Here is an 18,715-nt window from a genome sequence, read left to right as displayed (position 1 = left end):
TAGCTTATCTCTGTTTGCACTATTCCTGCAATTTTGTATCAAGTAACAGGAAATAAGCATGTGACAAGAGAGGCAAAGAAACTCTAAGCTTTCTGAATATACCTTCCATTAAACTTTAAATTTAGAAAAAGAGAGAAAATCTGTAGATGCTGTTAAACCTCAAGGTAAGGTGTCAGGCACTTTCATTTAGGGCCACGTTAAGATCACGAATGTCCTGAGAGGAGGCAGAATATATTGATGAAATCCCTCAACTAATTGTTTAAAATATTGCAGCTTTCTCTGCATTCAGTGAGGACTGCTTAAAGTTAAATTATATTTGACATCTATCCATGTGGATGTAATTTGGCCCTATATAAATAACTGATTTGATTTTACTGATGTATTAATATTTAAGCACACAAATGCTATCTTAAAGATCAATATGCGGGGCTCTAAATTAAACATTCTACATTGATCCATTTTGAAATATTAGTTTGACCAACTTACTTTTTTCTAATGCACAATAAGTATTACATTTTCTTTATCTTGATTAGATCAATGATGTTTCTGTAACTCAATGTACTTTAATCAGTGGTATAATTAGTTTAACTTGTGCAATTCAATATTTCCATCCCAAAATCAAAGTTTTTTTCAATCACTTATTTATAATACTGTTTTGAGCCACGTGACTCTGAATGACAACATTATTCTGGGTTGCTTTGCATCATACATAAAATGTTTCAGCATTTTGTTTTAAATTTTCAGTTACATATTCTTAAATATATATTTTTCAGCTGATTTCATTTAGGTACATTAAATGGTAATAAAATGTTATCTTTTAGAAGAGCTGTAGCCCTTTTTTTTTTTTGAGAGTAAAGTCCAGAGGCAGTATAAGTGGTTGTGGTGGGTTGGATTTGCCCCACAGGCCTTGAGTTTGACGCATGTACTTTAAGGCCATAAGGGTAACAACAGGATAAGCCACATCTTGTTTTTTACTTCAGTAGCTTGAATGACTAAAATTTAAATATTTATGTAAATGTTTGAGATTTAATAAAAAAGAAACAACTCTCTCTGAAATGCAAATAAATTTAGAAATTTTGTCTTTAAGGAGCTTTTTTTTATTTTTTTATAAAACTGCAGTAAAATTTGTTTTGAAAGTGTCTCATATATGTGCAGCAGCTGAATAAAGTGTATATGATAAATACATGTCATATAATTCAAGCATATACTGTACATGTAATTAGTTCCTGTGTTTTAAAAAAATACTTACTACAGCCAAATTGACCATTTTTGTCTTGGTGCATCTTTTCCAACTGAAATATTACCTACTAATTTTTGGCAAAAAAAAAAAAAAAAAGTGCATTGGTCTTTATTTATTTTACATTTTGAATGAACAAAGGCTACCTGCTATAACAGTATTACAGACAAATCAAAAGTATTAAAATATTTAGTTTCAATGAACCTAGTCCATAGTCAATGGTAGAACTTTGGTCTGGCAAGTCTGAACATCGCAAAAATAGTACGCAAAGATAGCAACTTATCTTGTTCTCCCATGACTCTCTTGTGCACCCTATCGCTGTGACACTTGCACAGCACATGCACAGTTTGTACATGATGCAATCTTCAATCCAGTCTGTTGGACGTGAGCCCATAAAAATTGCTGGAGAAATCCAAATGTTTGCTCTTACTAAATGCTATTTTCAGTTTTATATTTATTTATTTATTTTTTTATGTTGGTTATGCATCTTTGGAGAATGAATGGAGGAAACAAAATAAAGTTTGCTTTACAAGTGAGCTTGCATATTAATTTGATAGAAATAATAAATCCTAACCAGCTTTTAATCATTGGATTTTTTTTTTTTTTTACATTTTCAAAAAGTAAAACTTGTGCATTCTCCTAAATTATCTCTTATAACATCCTTGTAATTATAAAATCCTTGTAATTATTTATGTAGCAAGTGACCACACTGCTAAAGGAGGATAGATGCCAAATTCTAGAGTTAGAAAACATATTTTGTTAATAGTAAAGGAAAGCTAAAAATAGGAGAGCTTGAATGGCGTATAGTCATATGCAAACATCCAAAGTCCAAAATAAAATGGTGATCTTAACGTAACCTGCACTTTCCCCTATTCAAATTATAATTGAAGAAACGTCACCGTACCTTACAGTGACAACAGGGAATATCGCTGCTCCTAGGTCGGACATGGAGCGCCTCAAACTTTAAAAAATATTTGTCACAGAATTATTACAAAATAAGTTGCACAAACTTGTTCTTTGCATCCTTTTCTAAAACTTGAATGAGGTCATGCTTGACTCGGTCTGCTACTTTACCCACTAAGACCTCATTGACACACGGATATAGTAATGTTCAAATAGGGCAAATAATAAAAACTGTAAGTGAATGGAGCAAATGTTTAAGAACTTGGCCACATTTACATAATATAACTAACATAAATAAAATGAGACCCTCTGTGGGTCTAATGGCTTCATTGATGAAGAACCTCACCTGTGACGCACAGTGTGTAGCGTAACCTACTTCGAGGCAGAGAAGCTTGGAGGATTACTCAAGCCATGTGCTGCGTCTGTCATCGTGCATGTATGCGTCTCTGCCTGAGTCCAGTGCTCCACTTGTGATGTTGACTCAGCAGCAGCTCCTGTGACCTAAAGAAAGCTCTCCGAGCCACAACCTTCCACATTTTAGTCACATATACAGTTCTATATATTCTAATAAATACAAAATGCAGTTTTCACTTGATTTTATTTTGTAAGGGAGAAGTTTGGTAATTCTGCTTCCCTTTGTCTGAAATTACCTTCTAAAAAAGCAAAACCTGCCGTCAAGCATCTGTGGCATCTGGTGAGTCTTTTACGTCAGTGTGAAGGAATGTTGCCCCCTTCTTTGTAGCTTGTTGTTTCAATCATGAAATGGTTTAAATATTGCCAAAATATCTCGGTTGGATTTCCTCCGAGTCTGGACTTTTACTAGAACACTTCAAAGTTGTTTTTGTTTTTTTGCTATTAATGATGTGCTTTGAATCTTCTCATTTCCCTCTCATTGTTGTGAAAGAGAGCCTGTTTTATACTTCAAACCATTTCAGCAAGTCATACAGGTTTAAAGCTCTACAAGAGCCCCAGATCACCATGCTACCACCACCATGTCTGACTGAAAGCGTAATGTTAATTTTCAGAATATCAGTCAAATTATAGAGTAGAATAAGTGTTGGGAGATTTTTATCAAGTCCAAAGTTGACACACGTTTCCAGGAAATTTTGAAGCATGTCATGTGTCCCGGTGCAGTAGAACTTCATGGAGGAGAGGATTTCATTTTCTAGTGAGACTTTATACCGATCCACACTTCCAAACACACCTGATCTAAACCTCATAGATAATCTAAAGGGAATTGTCAAAAGGAAAATGTGAAACCAGATCCAATAAAGTAACAACTTGGATCCAAGTCACACCACACTGACGCACATTAATGCAAAAGGAACCCTGATCAGCTATTGAGTCCAAATACTATACCGTACATAGACATACATTTCAGTACTTACTTCATTATCTAACAATAAAGAAATGTAATTTATTACAGAGGGACAATGCACAGTAAATAACTTTTTTTGTAAAATGTGCCAGAATGAGCAAAAAGGCTCTATTTTATCTGTCATCCCTGAAGAATTAGTAATTTGTCTTGCTGAAAACAAAGGTTATAAAAACAAGATTAAAGTGACTTGAACCACAAGTCAAGTCATTTTTTTGTCAATAGATACAATGAGTACAAAAAATTTATATTTATGTACTTATTAATCTTATAAAAGAAAAGGTCCAACATTGTGTCAAAATGTACAATGACATAACTTCATTTTCCCAAAATAATCTGCTTTGTTAAGATGCATCTTTACTGCTTTATAGAAATTGTTTATTTATCCAGCCAACCTAGTTTTGTTCAACCCACAAAGAACCCAATGTTCCTCTAAATACCGGGATGATGTTTATTTTTTTATAAATCCACAGATTCTATTCATTTTATCTCTACACATTATGAAACTATTGTGTCCTGATTCCTCAGACCCCTCTGCTTTGATTGCACAATGAGATGAAGTTATGTAAGGTATTCATATGTCGACATAAGCTACAGCAAGCGCAGCTTTGACAGATAAAATTGTAGTTGTGGCATTACAGCATTCAATCTCACAAAAGTGAACTATCGCTTTTGACTCAGAAATATACTTTTCTGCCAGTGGTTTGAGTTGTTGAGTAAGGAGGGCTGAGGAAAACGGATTAGCTGCCAGGGCAGATCTCAGCTTGCTGCTCTCACTGTCTCTCCCTGGAAAGATTCTCCTCTTTTCCTGACATGAAGGATCTTTCATGTCTGCTCCTGACCAAAGGTAGACTGAAGAGTGTGATCTGTAGTACGGTCATGAAGTAAATCAGGTAGAGTTGGTGCAGCAGGTGGGGACACATTTGTTTGAAATTGAAAGACAAACATTTTGGTTTAGTGCCAGGAGTCAGAACGGATGGGTATGTTCCTGCCAAACGGTGCTTGGGCAATGTGACGCACACATTTAGAGACACTGATGCCAGTTTGCCGATGTGCCTTTTGTGTCTGTCAGTCAGGCTTGTCTCTCCGCCGTCTGCCGTAGCACTGCAAGACGGATCAAACCCGGAAACTGGGTCAGCCACAAATACGTCGAGCGGCAAGTGGCAGTGGCGGGAGGGGAGACGAAGGAAAACAGAGGCGCAAGCAGGGGGGGACATCCTTTTGAATTTGAGAGGCAGTGGGGAAATGTAGGGCATGCATATTTAAGAAACCACTGCTGGAGAAAGGGGAGCGTAGTAGCTGGCAGTGAGTGAAATCACTCGAGCAGATCTCTTATCTCACCAGTCAAAGGAGTGTATCTTTCGAGGGGGCACTCAGTCTATTTATGATGTGCGTTTTAGTTTATATGCAGACGATTACTTCTGTCCATACATCGTTTTTAATATTCTTTAGTCAATTTGCTCCTGGTCTCACAAGCATCAGGGTGTGGCAGCTTCAACTCAGATGACCTCAGCAGCATAACTGATGATGAATCATTTGGACAATTGTTTGGTATCACAAAACATGTCACCAAGGCTTTAGGGTTCTTTGTTTTAAAGAAGTGAGTCAAACCTCTGGAGAAACAAGATGCATTTGTGATGAGAAACTGACTTGGCTGTGTTTAAATGACAGAATTAGACCAAGAATTTGGAAGCTTCCTAGTAGGATCAACTTTATATGGAGACTTAAACTACTTATTGGTTTTATCAATTAGCTTTATGTGTCATGTAGGCAGGGATCTAAAGAGTAACCAATGTTTGCATTTTTCTACTTCCTGACTGCTTCAGAGCAATTATTACTGTGTAATTCTTTAATGAAACTAATACCTACCTTCATGCAGACATGCAGAGAGGCGATTTTCTCTTTGAAATGTACGACAAAGAGATTATTAAAGCTGATTTTTAGACCAGCTTTAATAATCCACCATCTGTAAGTGAAAAATATGCTGAGGTTAATGTGTCAAATTAACCTCACGTTTATTTTCTTTTTATCCTCATTTCAAAATGAACTGTGGTAAATTGTTCCCATCTTCAGTAACTGCTGACATGTGAGAGCAGCGCAGGGCTTCACATAAAACTTAAAAACCCTTGATTTTTAGGTTAACAATGTTTGCCAGATGTTCTGAGTTGGAAGAAAACGATTAAATATTATAGCTCATTATCTTTCCTGCTTATTCTTCGTAAGATGTGCATTATTATGAGTCATACTTGTTTTTCTGTTTATCATGTTAAAAACCACATGCTCATTGGAATTTATGTGACCAAAATGAAGTTGTGCGTAAACGTGTGATATTACGAAAAATGATGCATTGTATTAATTTTTTTTCTTTGACAAAAAAGTGTGCGTAAAGGATGGGTCCTTTATGTTCAATAATCCCTTTAATGAATTGCAGTTGCCTTCAGGAGTCACTTAATTTGCAAGAGGGATCCATCCTTATATAATTTAATCTTGGTGTGCACACAGCTGTTGTGCGAAGGCCTCAAAGGCTTTTTAGAGAACACAGATGACTAAATAGGATAATGAAGACTTTGTTTGGAATTGGAAAAAGAATGCCCCACCTGCAAACCTATGAAGAAATGGTCGTCCACCAGAGCTAAGAGGCCAGGCATATTTAAGAAACCATTAATGAGCATTAATCAGAGAAGCAGAGATGGGTATAAGGTACATGTTGAAGAGCTGTGGAGATCAGCAACTCTGTAGACGGGACAACTATTGGTTTTCTACGCCTCGAATGTGGCCTTCATAGAGAACAAATACATTGTGGAAAAAATCTGCTGAAAGTCATTTAGTTCAGGTGTTGTTCACATGAGAATCAAATCCTGCTTTCAAGCATTTGTGCAAAATTCTCTGTGACAAAAACCCAATATTCCAATTTCACCATGAACACAACATCCCTATAGTGAAATACGGGAGGTTCTTTGCTTCAACATGGACTGGAAAGATGGTCAGAGGTGGTTGTTGAAAGACTTCAATCAGGGAAGCTGAATGCTTCATTTTTCAGATTTTTATATCAAAAGAAACTTTAAAAAATTGGTATAATTTTTATTCAACTTCAAGCAAAATCCTTAAGAAAAACCCTCCAGTATTTTGTGGTTTAAATATGGTTAAATGATGCAAAAATTGAGAAATGCAACTTGCATGACACTGCAGAGTTGATCCTTTTGATGGGTTTTCAATGAATGAAAATATCAATGCTGAGCTCATTCTGGCTGCGGTCCATTTCATCCTCTTGGCCTGCCCGTAATAAATCAGCACTGACATATATCAGCATTCATATAGATGTGACTTTAATGAGGCTGCTGCTTTTAGTGGCTAGGAGCATCAGTTACTGTTGTGGAAACGGAGTGTGTGTTAACAAGCTATCCACTCTCTCTCTGCCTGCCCCACAAAGTTATCAGAAGTGTTGCCAGAGCTCAGTCCAATAAGCCAGTTTGTACCCACGATGCCTGTCCCGTCCAAACCTGAGCAGCTGTTAAGAGACTTATCTTCTCACCCCGCTACGCGCAGAAGTGGAACATGCCGGCCGTCGAGCCGTTCCCTGATGCCCCTATGATTCATGCCTGTTCTGTTCCCTTTCCCAGAATGCAGCTCTGCATGTCTCACTGTGCCTAGGCTCTCACCAACATCGGTATCACTCATCGATCAACCAGAGTGACATCTTGCATTCTGCGTTGGGTGTTGATCACCCAAGCTGTAATAGCTTGCCAACCAAGTGCAACAACGGCACACAAAGCTGCTTCTTGTTCTTGCAGAGCTCAGACATGACATTAAAGCTTCAGTGTTAAAAATCTGCAGTCAATGAAAAGGGATTTAACAGATGTTAGGGTTTTATTGAACAACTGAAACAGAATTTCTCAGATTATTTAAAATGATCAGCGATCACTGTTTGAGACCGTTTTTTTCTAAAGAAAAAGACTTGTTGACCATAATTCTCATCCAGTTATTTTGTGTTCTGACTTTTTCTTTGAGGCAAAAAATCCTGTTTAGAAGCTTTGATTTTTCATATCAGGCTTTAGAAATTAGGTTTAGGCTCCATTTTTGCCTACAACATGTAGGACATTTTCTTTATTGATGAATAAAAAAAATGGAGCCTAAATCCATTTTAGGATTTAGGCTATATTTACTATGTAAATATAGTTGTATATTTACATTATTTCACTATGTAAACTATATAACTTAGATATATTTATATGGCGGTAAATAATGGTAATCATTGCAGTTCTATAACATACAAATGAAACATTTTTTATGTATTTTAAAACGTATGTATGCATTTTCTTAAGTCACTCTGTGACTTAAGCGTGGCGAGGTTAAAGATTTGGTTAATCTAGGATATGTATATGTCTCAACAGTAAGGGCTTTGATAATCTCACTATTCAGAATGGAAAAGGCAAGAGAACAGTCCTTCCGAGTGAGACGTATTTTTGTTGCTCTTTAGAATTCAAGTGGTTTGGGAAATCCATTGATGAAACTTCAACAAGCTTTTTTTAAAGGAAAAAATGAGTGACTGCTAGAAAGTAAATGACCCGATGCAATCAGCTGGGCTTCCTGAGATAGACATCTTTTTTTCCATTAACTGACAAATAAATTTTAATGGTACTGTACTATTATTAGCATTAAAAGTGACCATCGGTACCACTTGGTCAAATTTACCCATATATGCTGTCATATCAATAATTCACATGGAGAATAAAGAATATAAAAATGTAAGCTTTTAAGAAGAAATCTGTTGTGATTTTGTTCATTTAATTTGTAACTCTTTTCCTATCCTGACCTGGTAAGTAACTTATGAATTGTCCTGTATGTATCTAAAACCTTTTTTGATGGCTGATAGAAGCAGAGCAGTAACTGGGAGTGGCTCAATAATCCAAAATATAACACAATTTTCAGTGTAAACTGAGATAATGCAAACTGTTTGTTAGGATCATAAATGGATGGAGCTAACTCAGCAACGGTCATCTTATCTATCTTGGATAGATGGATTTCTTTTCTTTTTTTATCCTCAGTTATAGTTATTATTGCCATAAACAAATACTCTGTTTAGGGACATGGTATGAATATGATCGCTACGGCATCTGGGAGTTTTTAAAGCAATTAGAGGAACACCTGAATTACATTACCTTGAAGCCATGAGATCGACGTTCACTTGAATCACAATTTATTCAGAGTGCGTTCAAGACTGTCTTCTGTATAATTATTGAAGGCCTGTTTGATCATTAAATTGTTACACTTTCAAAGTCGTGTGGTTGGTCCAGGAACATTCTCGGACATTCTCGACACATTTCTCTCCACCGTGTTTTTCGATTAGCAGCGTTGTTTGAAAGCTGCTGTGGTCCCCGAAGAACCAGTCTATGAAATTCACCAGCTATGATCTAATCAGCCGTTTTCAGTCTGTCAGATGGCAGCTATTTATCAATCTTTCCGTTTTAATCCAGGGCCAAATTACAACAAACATCTCATGACAGAATCTAGTTAAGTCCAAATTCTGTTCAGATTAATGCAATTTATAAAAAATTGCATTCAGATTGTACAGATGGTCACTTTTAATGCTAATAATAGTACAGTGCCATTAAAATTAGTCAGTTAGTGGAAAAAAGATGTCTATCTCAGGAAGCCCAGCTGATTTACTTTCTAGCAGTCACTCATTTTTTTTCCTTTAAAAAAAGCTTGTTGAAGTTTTATGAATGGATTTCCCAAAGTCTACTTGGAGGAAAAGTCACCGTGCATCTTTGGTTTTATTCAACTTATGGGAGATCAGGTAGCCTTAAAAAAAGTAATCATCACCATCTAACTTGTACTATTCTTAGACTGTGGTTGTGGGCCCCACAAAATAAATCTCAATGTCCTCTAATGTTACACTTTAGAGACCCCTCTATAAACAATCAGAATGTTATATTTTGGTAAATAGCAGATCAAGTTTAATGTGAAAATATTTGTTGCACAAGTAGGAATAATCTGGCAGGCCCTTCATGAAGTAAAGTCTTGGACTCAAAACTACTATCTCCATCAAGGAGCCTGCACAGTTATGCTTTTTATTATCCAGTAACTGTTGAATTTAGTTTAAACCAATTAGTTTAAATGATTTATTCTTTTTAGAGTGAATTGGAGTCAGAGAGTCGGGCCTTAAAAGAAGCACAAATTGGTATTGGTAAAAGTTTGATAAGTGGGTCTTTTATGTATAATTTTGGAGCTAAGTCATTTTAGTGTTTAGAGTTTGTTATAACACGTGTCGTAACTCTTTGCTGAACCTTCAACTGAGGAAATGCAGAACACAGGAGGTTCTTTGTGTCTGAGGCAGCAGAACAAGTGTTGCTTTAACTTTAATATCTTTAATTTAGTTCTAAAGGATAAATTATCTGACACTTAAACCACAAGCATTAAGGTCAGTTGTAGTAGATTTTATGCTTCTGTTTTTCTTTTTTTCTGAAATTAGATTTCCTTTTATTGATGGACTGTATTATGGGTGTGTGTTGGATTGTTGTTGGGGTTGCTCAGTAGTCTGGGTCCATGCCAGCTGGACAGAAAGCCAGTGCAGAGTGTCCTGTCTTGTTTGCTGTTAAGTGTGAATGGAAAAGCTTGCAAGCCATCTAGACAGAGAAGTGTGAAGATGAGCCATGCCAACAACAACAAACGCCACACTTGTCAAAGTTCACAGTGTTGTTGAAATCAGGGCATCCCATTAAACAATCTATTTTTCTCATTTGTGAGGGAAAAATAAGTATGTGAACAAAACTAAGCTTACTACGTATATGTTAATGGTTATTGAAGGAGGAGAACAAGTGGTGAGAGATCGAGGTCAGGAATATGGACTCTTGGAAAAAGAAAATGGTAAAAATTTACTTCTCTGACCCCATGGGAACAGAATCGACTGTGTAATTTTCTAATCAGCTGCAAACTAGATTTCTGCTGCTCTGTGTTCAGAAGATAAATAAATCAAAGGACTTTATTACTCCCAGGACAAAAAAATATTTGTTCATACTTAGATTAGCTGTGTGCATGTGTAAACTTGGCAGACTCTGCCTACTTAAACATGCACCCAACACACAATTAGAGCAGGAGCTCTAAACAATAAAAACAAATCACACAGCCCAGTATTACCTTCACAGTAAACCATCCCTGTAATAACTTTAACGATAAAGCAGAATTTTAAAATATAACTTTGAGGTGTTCTGTTTGGAGTTGTACTTTATTCTGTGTTTGAAAGGCCTTGTGGAGACTAATGTTATGCAACTGGTGAAAAGTAACATTTGCATGGGGTTCTAACATAACACGGCACATTTTTTCCAATGCCTGCGTCTTGTGGCTGCAGACTACCTGGCAAAGCACGGCCGTCTCAGCGAGCTGGAGGCAAGGAGAAAGTTCTGGCAGATCCTGTCTGCAGTCGAGTACTGTCACACCCGAAACATCGTCCACAGAGACCTGAAGGCAGAGAACCTGCTGCTGGACGGCCACATGAACATCAAGATTGCAGGTACTTTAAAATCACAGTATGAAAGAATGTAATATAGATACATGCGTGTATTTGTGTGTGTGTATATATGTATTTATGTGTTTATGTAAATATTTATAAATATCTCCAGAAAGCCTGATTTTAATAAAACATTGTTTTGATTTTAAAAAAATGCATTTTATAATGCATTATCTGGGAGCTATGTTTTCCATTAACCCAAAGCAGAAAGACATTAACACTGTTCAGCTGATGATGTTTTATTTTTTTAATCACAAGTCATAATTGTTCTCACACCATTGCCTAACATTATGACACGTTTCTCCACCTCTGATTGTATTATAACATAAACATAAAATAACATTTACGTACTAAAAATTCACATTTCTGAGAAACTGATCCATTTTTCAAACACATCACCACCTGAAGATTGACGAGTTGACCACTTTGGAGAAAGAGTGAAAGACCGCAGCTAAGAAATTATAATCCAACATAGAGAGCCATCCCCATAAAAGTGGGTAAAAATATAGATGTCAGAGAACGTCAGACTTTCTGTGTAACGTTATGTAACTCAGAGAAAATGACTTTTGTTCTTCAATGATTTCAGCCAAGTTGTGTCTTTCCCTGAAGGAAAACAACAACTGGGACCAATAACAGTGAAAAAGAAATTTTCTTTGCTAGTCACCCGATGTACATGTCATTTCTCAGTGCCCTTTAGTTCTTCTAATTGGAATAGCAAGGTTTACTGAAGCTTTACTGATGAGCTACATAATTTGATTCAGTCTTTTTTTATTCTTCAACAATATTTTTCAATGTTTTTTTAAGGATGAAAAACTGAATATGTAATTTAGCAGAGCAATAATTTTCCCAAACATGCCTACCTCACAGCTTGTCTTTCCTGCACAGTGGATTAAATTTGAAGCAGCAAAATAATGAACAGAACATTACCTGACTCATGATGAGACAAAGCATGTGTGGAGCACAGAAGATTGGACATTCAGTGCTTTTTCTTAACCCTGAAACCTGCAATCACAAGTTAGGTTGGTGGTTCATATCAATCAATGTCAGATTAGAGCTGCGTATTACTGAGGATGCTGCACACTTTTATCCTCTGAGTTACTTCCTTTCAGTTCTGGTTTTTATTATTTGAACCCAGTACAAGTTTGAATAAGTCTTGTCTTGAGTTCTGAGCCTAGACAAAGCGCCAGTGCTTCTGGGTTTCATGCTCTGCAGCCCTGCCAAGCCTCCAGGCTTTCTAAAGGCCACCTCTGGTCCATCTGTATGGAGCTTAACCGTTGGTCAGTCAGAGGAAAGGTCATAGTCATGACAGCTGCAGAGGAGAGAGCAACAGTAGCAGCAGGGAGTGCCCTTGATGTTTTCACTTCAAACATCCCCTTTTGGGTCAAGTTGCCAGATTGAAGGCGATGGAAAAAGAAGTGGAGAAATGATTAATAAGTAAAGAGTGGCAGGATTAGAAGAAATAGCTGTTTAATAAATCATTATCATTATATGGGGATTTTTTTTAACGATCTAATTTGCAACTATCTAATATGCATCCCTTAGGAATGACAAAATGGTAATGTTCTTCAGCTTGTAATTTCTTAGGTTCACATGGTGAATAAAAAAATAACACCACATTAACACTCTGCCACACTCTAGCCTTTATAGCCGTATTAAATATAATTTAATTCTTCTAATTTGAAACCATCCATACATGAATGTTGTTGACGGAGCCCTAAACCCTGGAGGTATTTTTCATGGCCAGTTAGGAGATGTGGACACTGCAGACATTCACCAGTGCACGTCCACAAAACTAATTCGTCTGTGTTTTCGTATTTTATTACTGCAGTGGTGGGGAAAAAAGAAATTAATTTTGTTAAAGCTGCTCTCTCATTTTTAATTGAGATTAGTAAAGTTAAAATTTTACTGACTATTAGGTCAATTTAATAACTGACGTAATAGTCAGTTATTAGTTTTCAGTGTTTATCAATCAAATTTAACAACTTTTATTTGCTGATTATTTTTTTCTAATGTAGGAAAGAAATGGCTCAATAGCATATCTTCATGTTTAGCAATATTTATTTTTTTATAACATGGGTGGAATTTATTTGGCTTTTGGGTTTTTTTGAAATATTAAATTTTTTTTGGTCAAAAGTTTCACTTGTTTTGATTTTGTAATATTTTCTCCATGCTTCAGTCTTTTTGAGAGAAAAACAAGTCACAATTGGAAAAAAAAAAACTGCTATTGAAAAATAGCCTGATAGGAGCTTCTTGGTCTGTGATTTGCCTAAAATAAGTGAAAAAGCACCATACATCCAAAGAAAACCTGTCAGCTGTCCTGTGTTTAAAAGACTGCTCCAAAAGTATGAAGTGCTAAATGAAAAATTTAATTTTCTGTACACAAAACTTGCCGTTAGTCAGGGAGCCCAGTCTAGATCCAAACATAGGGTGTAAACTTTTACACAAACATGGTTACCAAAAATGAAGAATTCTTCAAATTCATCTAACAGAAAAAAGTCAGTTTTTTATTTTTCTAAAGTGCTGTTTCTTGCTTTTCATCTGTTTGGTGCTAAGGTTTTTATGTAGTGCTGGATGCATACTGATTATAAAACCCTGCTGCTACAGTAGATGGTTTTATGGCCATGTCAAGTTGATTTAAACCTCCTAATGTGCATCTTGGGAGAAGCATTGCAGTTTAAAACAGGGAATGTGTAGGATGAGTCGGGAGAGGAAGTGGCTAAAGTTATAGGTATTTCAACAATGTGAGGAGAAAAAGGACAACCTGTTGTTAATATAGTTACCACGGTCCACTGCCATCCAAACTCTATTACCACTGTAATTAAATCTGCAACTTCGGTAATCTGGCTTGTAACAGCAGCATGACGTAAGGTGAACTGTATTTCCAGTGCAACCTGTCTAATATTATGCTAATGCTGCCGTGTTCAACACCAAGACACCTCTCCTCTCCTCCACCCGCCCCAACTACCACCCACCCTTCCCGCAGAGCTGAGACTGCTGTTGGTAGCCTGCAGTGAGCGTTTGACGTCAACTCGTCTGCTCAGTATTCAGCTCCATGAAATGGGTCACCGCTTCTGACGATAAACCAGCTGCAGCTCTCCGCTCTGCCTTCATCTCCCAGCTCACCTCTGCAGCAACATCTGACTGTCAGCATATCTGTAGTAAACCCAACATGTCGCACTACTTTCCCCTTCATGTCGCACCTGGTGCCACCTGCATTGCAATCGCAAAATGCTCTGATTTGACTCTCAACTGCAGCAGTTTGATAATCTCTCGAATCGGATTCTTACATGTATTTGTTCTTGACCCTTCTGCATCTTTTCCAGGAAAGAAAAGGTTTGCAATCTGGATTTACTGCTATCATCCCCTTTCAGACTTAAAAAAATATATATATAAATTTTTTTGTTTGTTTGAACTCAGAAGAGGAAGAGATTATGAAAGACACAGTAAATGGCTTTGGGGACGAGTTTTATATTTATAGACCCCCACATTAGATTAAACATGCTGTCTCAGACTATAACATTGCATATTGAGCATGAACCCACACCACCTCTAACCCCATTATGTAAGGCAGATTTGTTCTTTTTTAATCTGTTATTTATTTGTTTTTCAGTGCATTTTTCTGTTTATGTAACTGGTGAAGATTATGGAAAAAACAGAGGGGGTGGAAACTAAAGTGCACATGTCTGGTCCCCTGACAGCTTCCATTGATAATGGATTGCTAACTGAGGGCTTTTTGTCTCTTTTTTTTTTTTCTGTTAGGTGTCATAAATCATAAAATACAACTAGCCGTGTCTGTTTAAAGGGATTAATTATACTATTAATGAGAACAGGTCGATAGAATATCTAATTTGCATAAATAAGAGAAAAATACAAAAGAGGAAAATCAGACAAAAAGATGAAATGCTTTGCTTGAATGATTTCCCATTCCAATGTTGGTGCAGAGGGATTTGTGTAGTTTGACTGGATTTTATTAAAAGGCAGGCATGACTTTAATACTATGTTTCCCAGCGCTACTCTCCTCTTAAGATGAAAATCAAAGTTTGATTCATTCTGCATACAACCAATAGAAGCCCACATGAGTGGCCTAATGTCAGTCTCAAGGGGAGGTTGCCTCATACAAAGGCCCATTTCCTCAATGTGCAAAAATGTGGATTGTAAATTGCATTACGCAAAACCTCCTCACAGACACTTGATGTTTAAGCAACTTTGTTCTGCATGTTGTTGTTGTTTTTTTTTTTGCAATAGATGTTCAGGGTGCTTCATCTTCTTACAATTTTTCTCAGGCAAAGTTTTTTTGCACTTTATTTGTTGCCATATGGACTAAATGCGGGTGTTTTGAAATGATCTCTAATCTTCTTAACAATGCTCTTTGACCCCTTTTAGATTTTGGGTTTGCGAACTTCTTCCAGCCCGGGGAGCCTCTGGCCACATGGTGCGGCAGCCCGCCTTATGCTGCCCCAGAAGTCTTCGAGGGACAACAGTATGAGGGACCGCAGCTGGACATCTGGGTAAGATGACAGATTACGTAACAGAAGATGGTGGTGTCACTTTGCTCTCTAATTCTTTAATTTATTACGGGGACATCAAAAATATCAGCTGATGTGGAGAATTTATATGTTGAATGTTGTTTTGTTTTGTTTTTTATTTTACCGTCAATTATATTAAAGATGTGTTAAAATAATTTAGATAAATTCATCCTAAGAAAATAAAACCCAGTCTGCAGTGTTAAATTTATTCATTTTGTGAAGAAAAAAAATCCCAGCTTTCAAAATGTTCATTAGCAAAATCCTTTGTGGTACAATTATTGAAAGGTCAAAAAGTCTTGCATAAACAGATCTGAGCCAATTGATTTCACTTTAGTTAATTGTCTGTAGGGTCAAGGGTAACAATTTTCTGCGAATTATTTTTAAAATGACATGATAAAGAGGCCCATGTTTTTAAAATGGGAAACACAAGAGAACATCCATTTTCAAGTAAGTCTAATGTTCAGTCAAGAAATTAGTTACTTACTCAAGTTTACCTTTCCTACCCTCTAAGTAATGAGTAAAATTTGAAATAACTAGAATTGTGACAATCAAGGTTGAACGAGGACTCATATTCATCTCATCACCTTGCATGGTGAGAAGGTTGTTCCATCTATGTACATGCATCGCAACCACTTATTTAGGAAGCAAAAATAGTCATTTTCTGACCTACCATCACAAATGCAAACATCCAGACTTTGCTGCTTTCTCTGTTGCTTTTGCTTTAGATGGGACTTGACTTCTTCAGCAACACACTTTCTAGATTAGGTGAAAAATGAAAGATTAATTTTGGGGGAAAGTATCTCAAAGTCCTCTGTTAAGTGAAGTGGTGGCTCTGTAATGCTGTGGGTTTGTTCATCTAAAAACAATAATCCTGCAAATGAAAAATTTGCACAAGGAAACTGAAAATGTGTCATCATGAGTTTTTTATACAGTTATAATTATCCTAAGCAAGTGAACAAATCAAGACAGCAATAATTCACTGAACACAGTCACTTCCCACGATGATGTCAGTCCCCATAACCAATTCCTGATTCTTTTCATGTTGAGAAAAGTATTACCAACAACGGTGTTGGTCTGTCACTGGTTTTCTCAAAAACATTTGTTAATAAAGGACTTCTCACCTCTCTTTAATAAATGTACGCAGATTAAAAGCTGCTTTCTGAGGTGTATACAATGCTAAAAGGATTTAAATTTCTCATATATCTGTTTGAGTTTACTGATTGCTCCTAAGCTCACCTTGTTCCATCTTGTTTTGCAGAGCATGGGGGTTGTGCTGTATGTGCTGGTTTGTGGTGCATTGCCATTTGATGGGCCCACTCTGCCTGTGCTGAGACAGAGAGTCCTCGAAGGAAGGTTTCGAATCCCCTACTTCATGACTGAAGGTGAGAAGCAACAGCTGACTTATTCTGGGAAGCAGAAGAATATGTCTGTAGTAGAGTTTGGAAATGCAGCTTGAAGTCAATTAATATTTCCATCTTTCAGCTACAGTAGTCAGGAGGATGTTGTGTTGTATTCATTTGAAGGGGATTCAGTATGGGGCAGTCTGGGAGTGTTGAGGGTTATGTGTGCGTGCCGGACTCGCAGTGAGTCAGGCTGTCTCAGAACAGCCCTGCTGTTAACGGCTGTGCTAGCTCGCTGGCTGCAGATTAAGTCCAGAGCCGGAGCTGTTTATGTAACGTGGGGAAGAGCCAGTGAAGCCCTTCAGCAACTCACAGGAGACTTCGCGTGTTGGTTTGAGTCACCCTCCTGTCCCGTGAGACGTCTTCCTGTCCATCCAAGTTCCCTTGTATCTGATTTGAGAGCCTGGCCTCGCCAATAAGGACTTTTTGTTTCTGTTCTGCTTCTTTCAAGACATGGAGGGAATGTAGGAGTGAAAATCTCACCTCATGGGCCAAATTGAAACTCAAACCCGCCTTCTTACCCTCAGTCCAACCCCCCCGTTCCCCGAACAGAGGGGAACAGAGTGTGCTGATTACTTCATCCAGAAACAGTCCATCTTGTTTTGCTGTGTCTGACTAACGCCGTGGTGTGCGGTACAGCTCGGTGCTGTAAACTCTCACCAGAACACATCAGAGCTCTGTGAATACAGAGGACTCATCAACCACACGTCTCCTTCATGAACAGGACCTTTGAGCACTTAGCATTAATGTGTTAAAGATCATTAATGTGTTTTAAATACAACCAATACCAGTACTATTAGCAGGATTCCTACACAGTCTGGAATTTAATTGCAATCCTTTCCAGTATTAAGTATGGAAAAAGAAAATAAGAGCATGGACAAACATTTGTATTTCCAGACTAAAGCTCCTCTCTCATTATGTAAATGTTGTGTCCTTTCTTCTCTCTTTTTTTCCTTCCTTATATACATCATTTTGTCCTTGAGTTCTTTCCTACTCTCCCTTTTTTATTCAGTCCTCGCTTCAATCTTTCCTTTTTTCTTCCTTGTATTTCATTATTTCCTTTCCATCCTTAAGTCCGTACTTGTTACTTTACTTCTTCTTTGTTCCTTCATTCCTTTCTTCCACTATCCATATGTGTTTGCCCTAAGTTTACAAAGAGCTTCAATAGCTTAAGCTATAAAATGAATGTGAAGAACTGAGAATCCTGGAAACACCAGAGCTTTTTACCTGAACAACATGTTGGTTTTGCCTCCCCCTCTTCTCCCCTCACTGCAGCTCTGTCCCACACGGGCATTCAAGTGTTAAATCGGATGGCTTTGTGGTTAGGTCATGATGGTGCGATGTTCCTTCTAAGAATGGCGCGTCAGTCAATCAGCCATGTAGCACCGTGGTTTTTCAGTGGCAACAAGTTTACAGTTTTACCTGCCCTGGGGTGAAGCAAAATCTCTGGTATTAACTGTCACCTCAAACATGGTTGCAGCAAAGTCAGGTGCTTTCTGGGTCAAACAAATATAACGCTGTGAATTTGTTTTGAAGCAGGTTGCAATTGATAATCTTTTGAAAGGCGGGAGTTTAATGTAAAACTGGAGTGAAGGTCACACTGTTTGTGTGTCAAGTGGGAGGATAAATTTAACTTGGCTGAACTAACGACGTGGAAAACATGTTGAATGGAGACGTTAGTAGATCAGCAGGTTGAATGAGGAGACTCTGCAACAAGGAGTTAATGTGGGCCAGCAGGTCCTTGGGCTTTCTAATGTGTTCTTTAGG

General features: G+C 37.3%; 1 protein-coding gene across 2 annotated transcripts in view; it reads left to right on the top strand.

The window, feature by feature from the left end:
- The window catches only part of sik2b (salt-inducible kinase 2b), a 47,343-nt gene that overhangs the window by 12,324 nt on the left and 16,304 nt on the right, over window positions 1–18,715 (top strand). For both annotated transcript variants that reach the window (XM_055029004.1, XM_055029002.1), the window contains exons 4-6: window positions 10,864–11,025; window positions 15,406–15,530; window positions 16,807–16,930. In XM_055029004.1, coding sequence (XP_054884979.1) covers window positions 10,864–11,025; window positions 15,406–15,530; window positions 16,807–16,930 — 411 coding nt within the window. The remainder of the gene's footprint in view (window positions 1–10,863; window positions 11,026–15,405; window positions 15,531–16,806; window positions 16,931–18,715) is intronic.

Source organism: Poeciliopsis prolifica, unplaced genomic scaffold (genome assembly GCF_027474105.1).
Source record: "Poeciliopsis prolifica strain line A6 unplaced genomic scaffold, Auburn_PproV2 SCAFFOLD004, whole genome shotgun sequence".
Classification (NCBI taxonomy): domain Eukaryota; kingdom Metazoa; phylum Chordata; class Actinopteri; order Cyprinodontiformes; family Poeciliidae; genus Poeciliopsis; species Poeciliopsis prolifica.
Note: the sequence above shows the minus strand (reverse complement) of the source record. Positions and strands in the feature narration are given on the sequence as shown.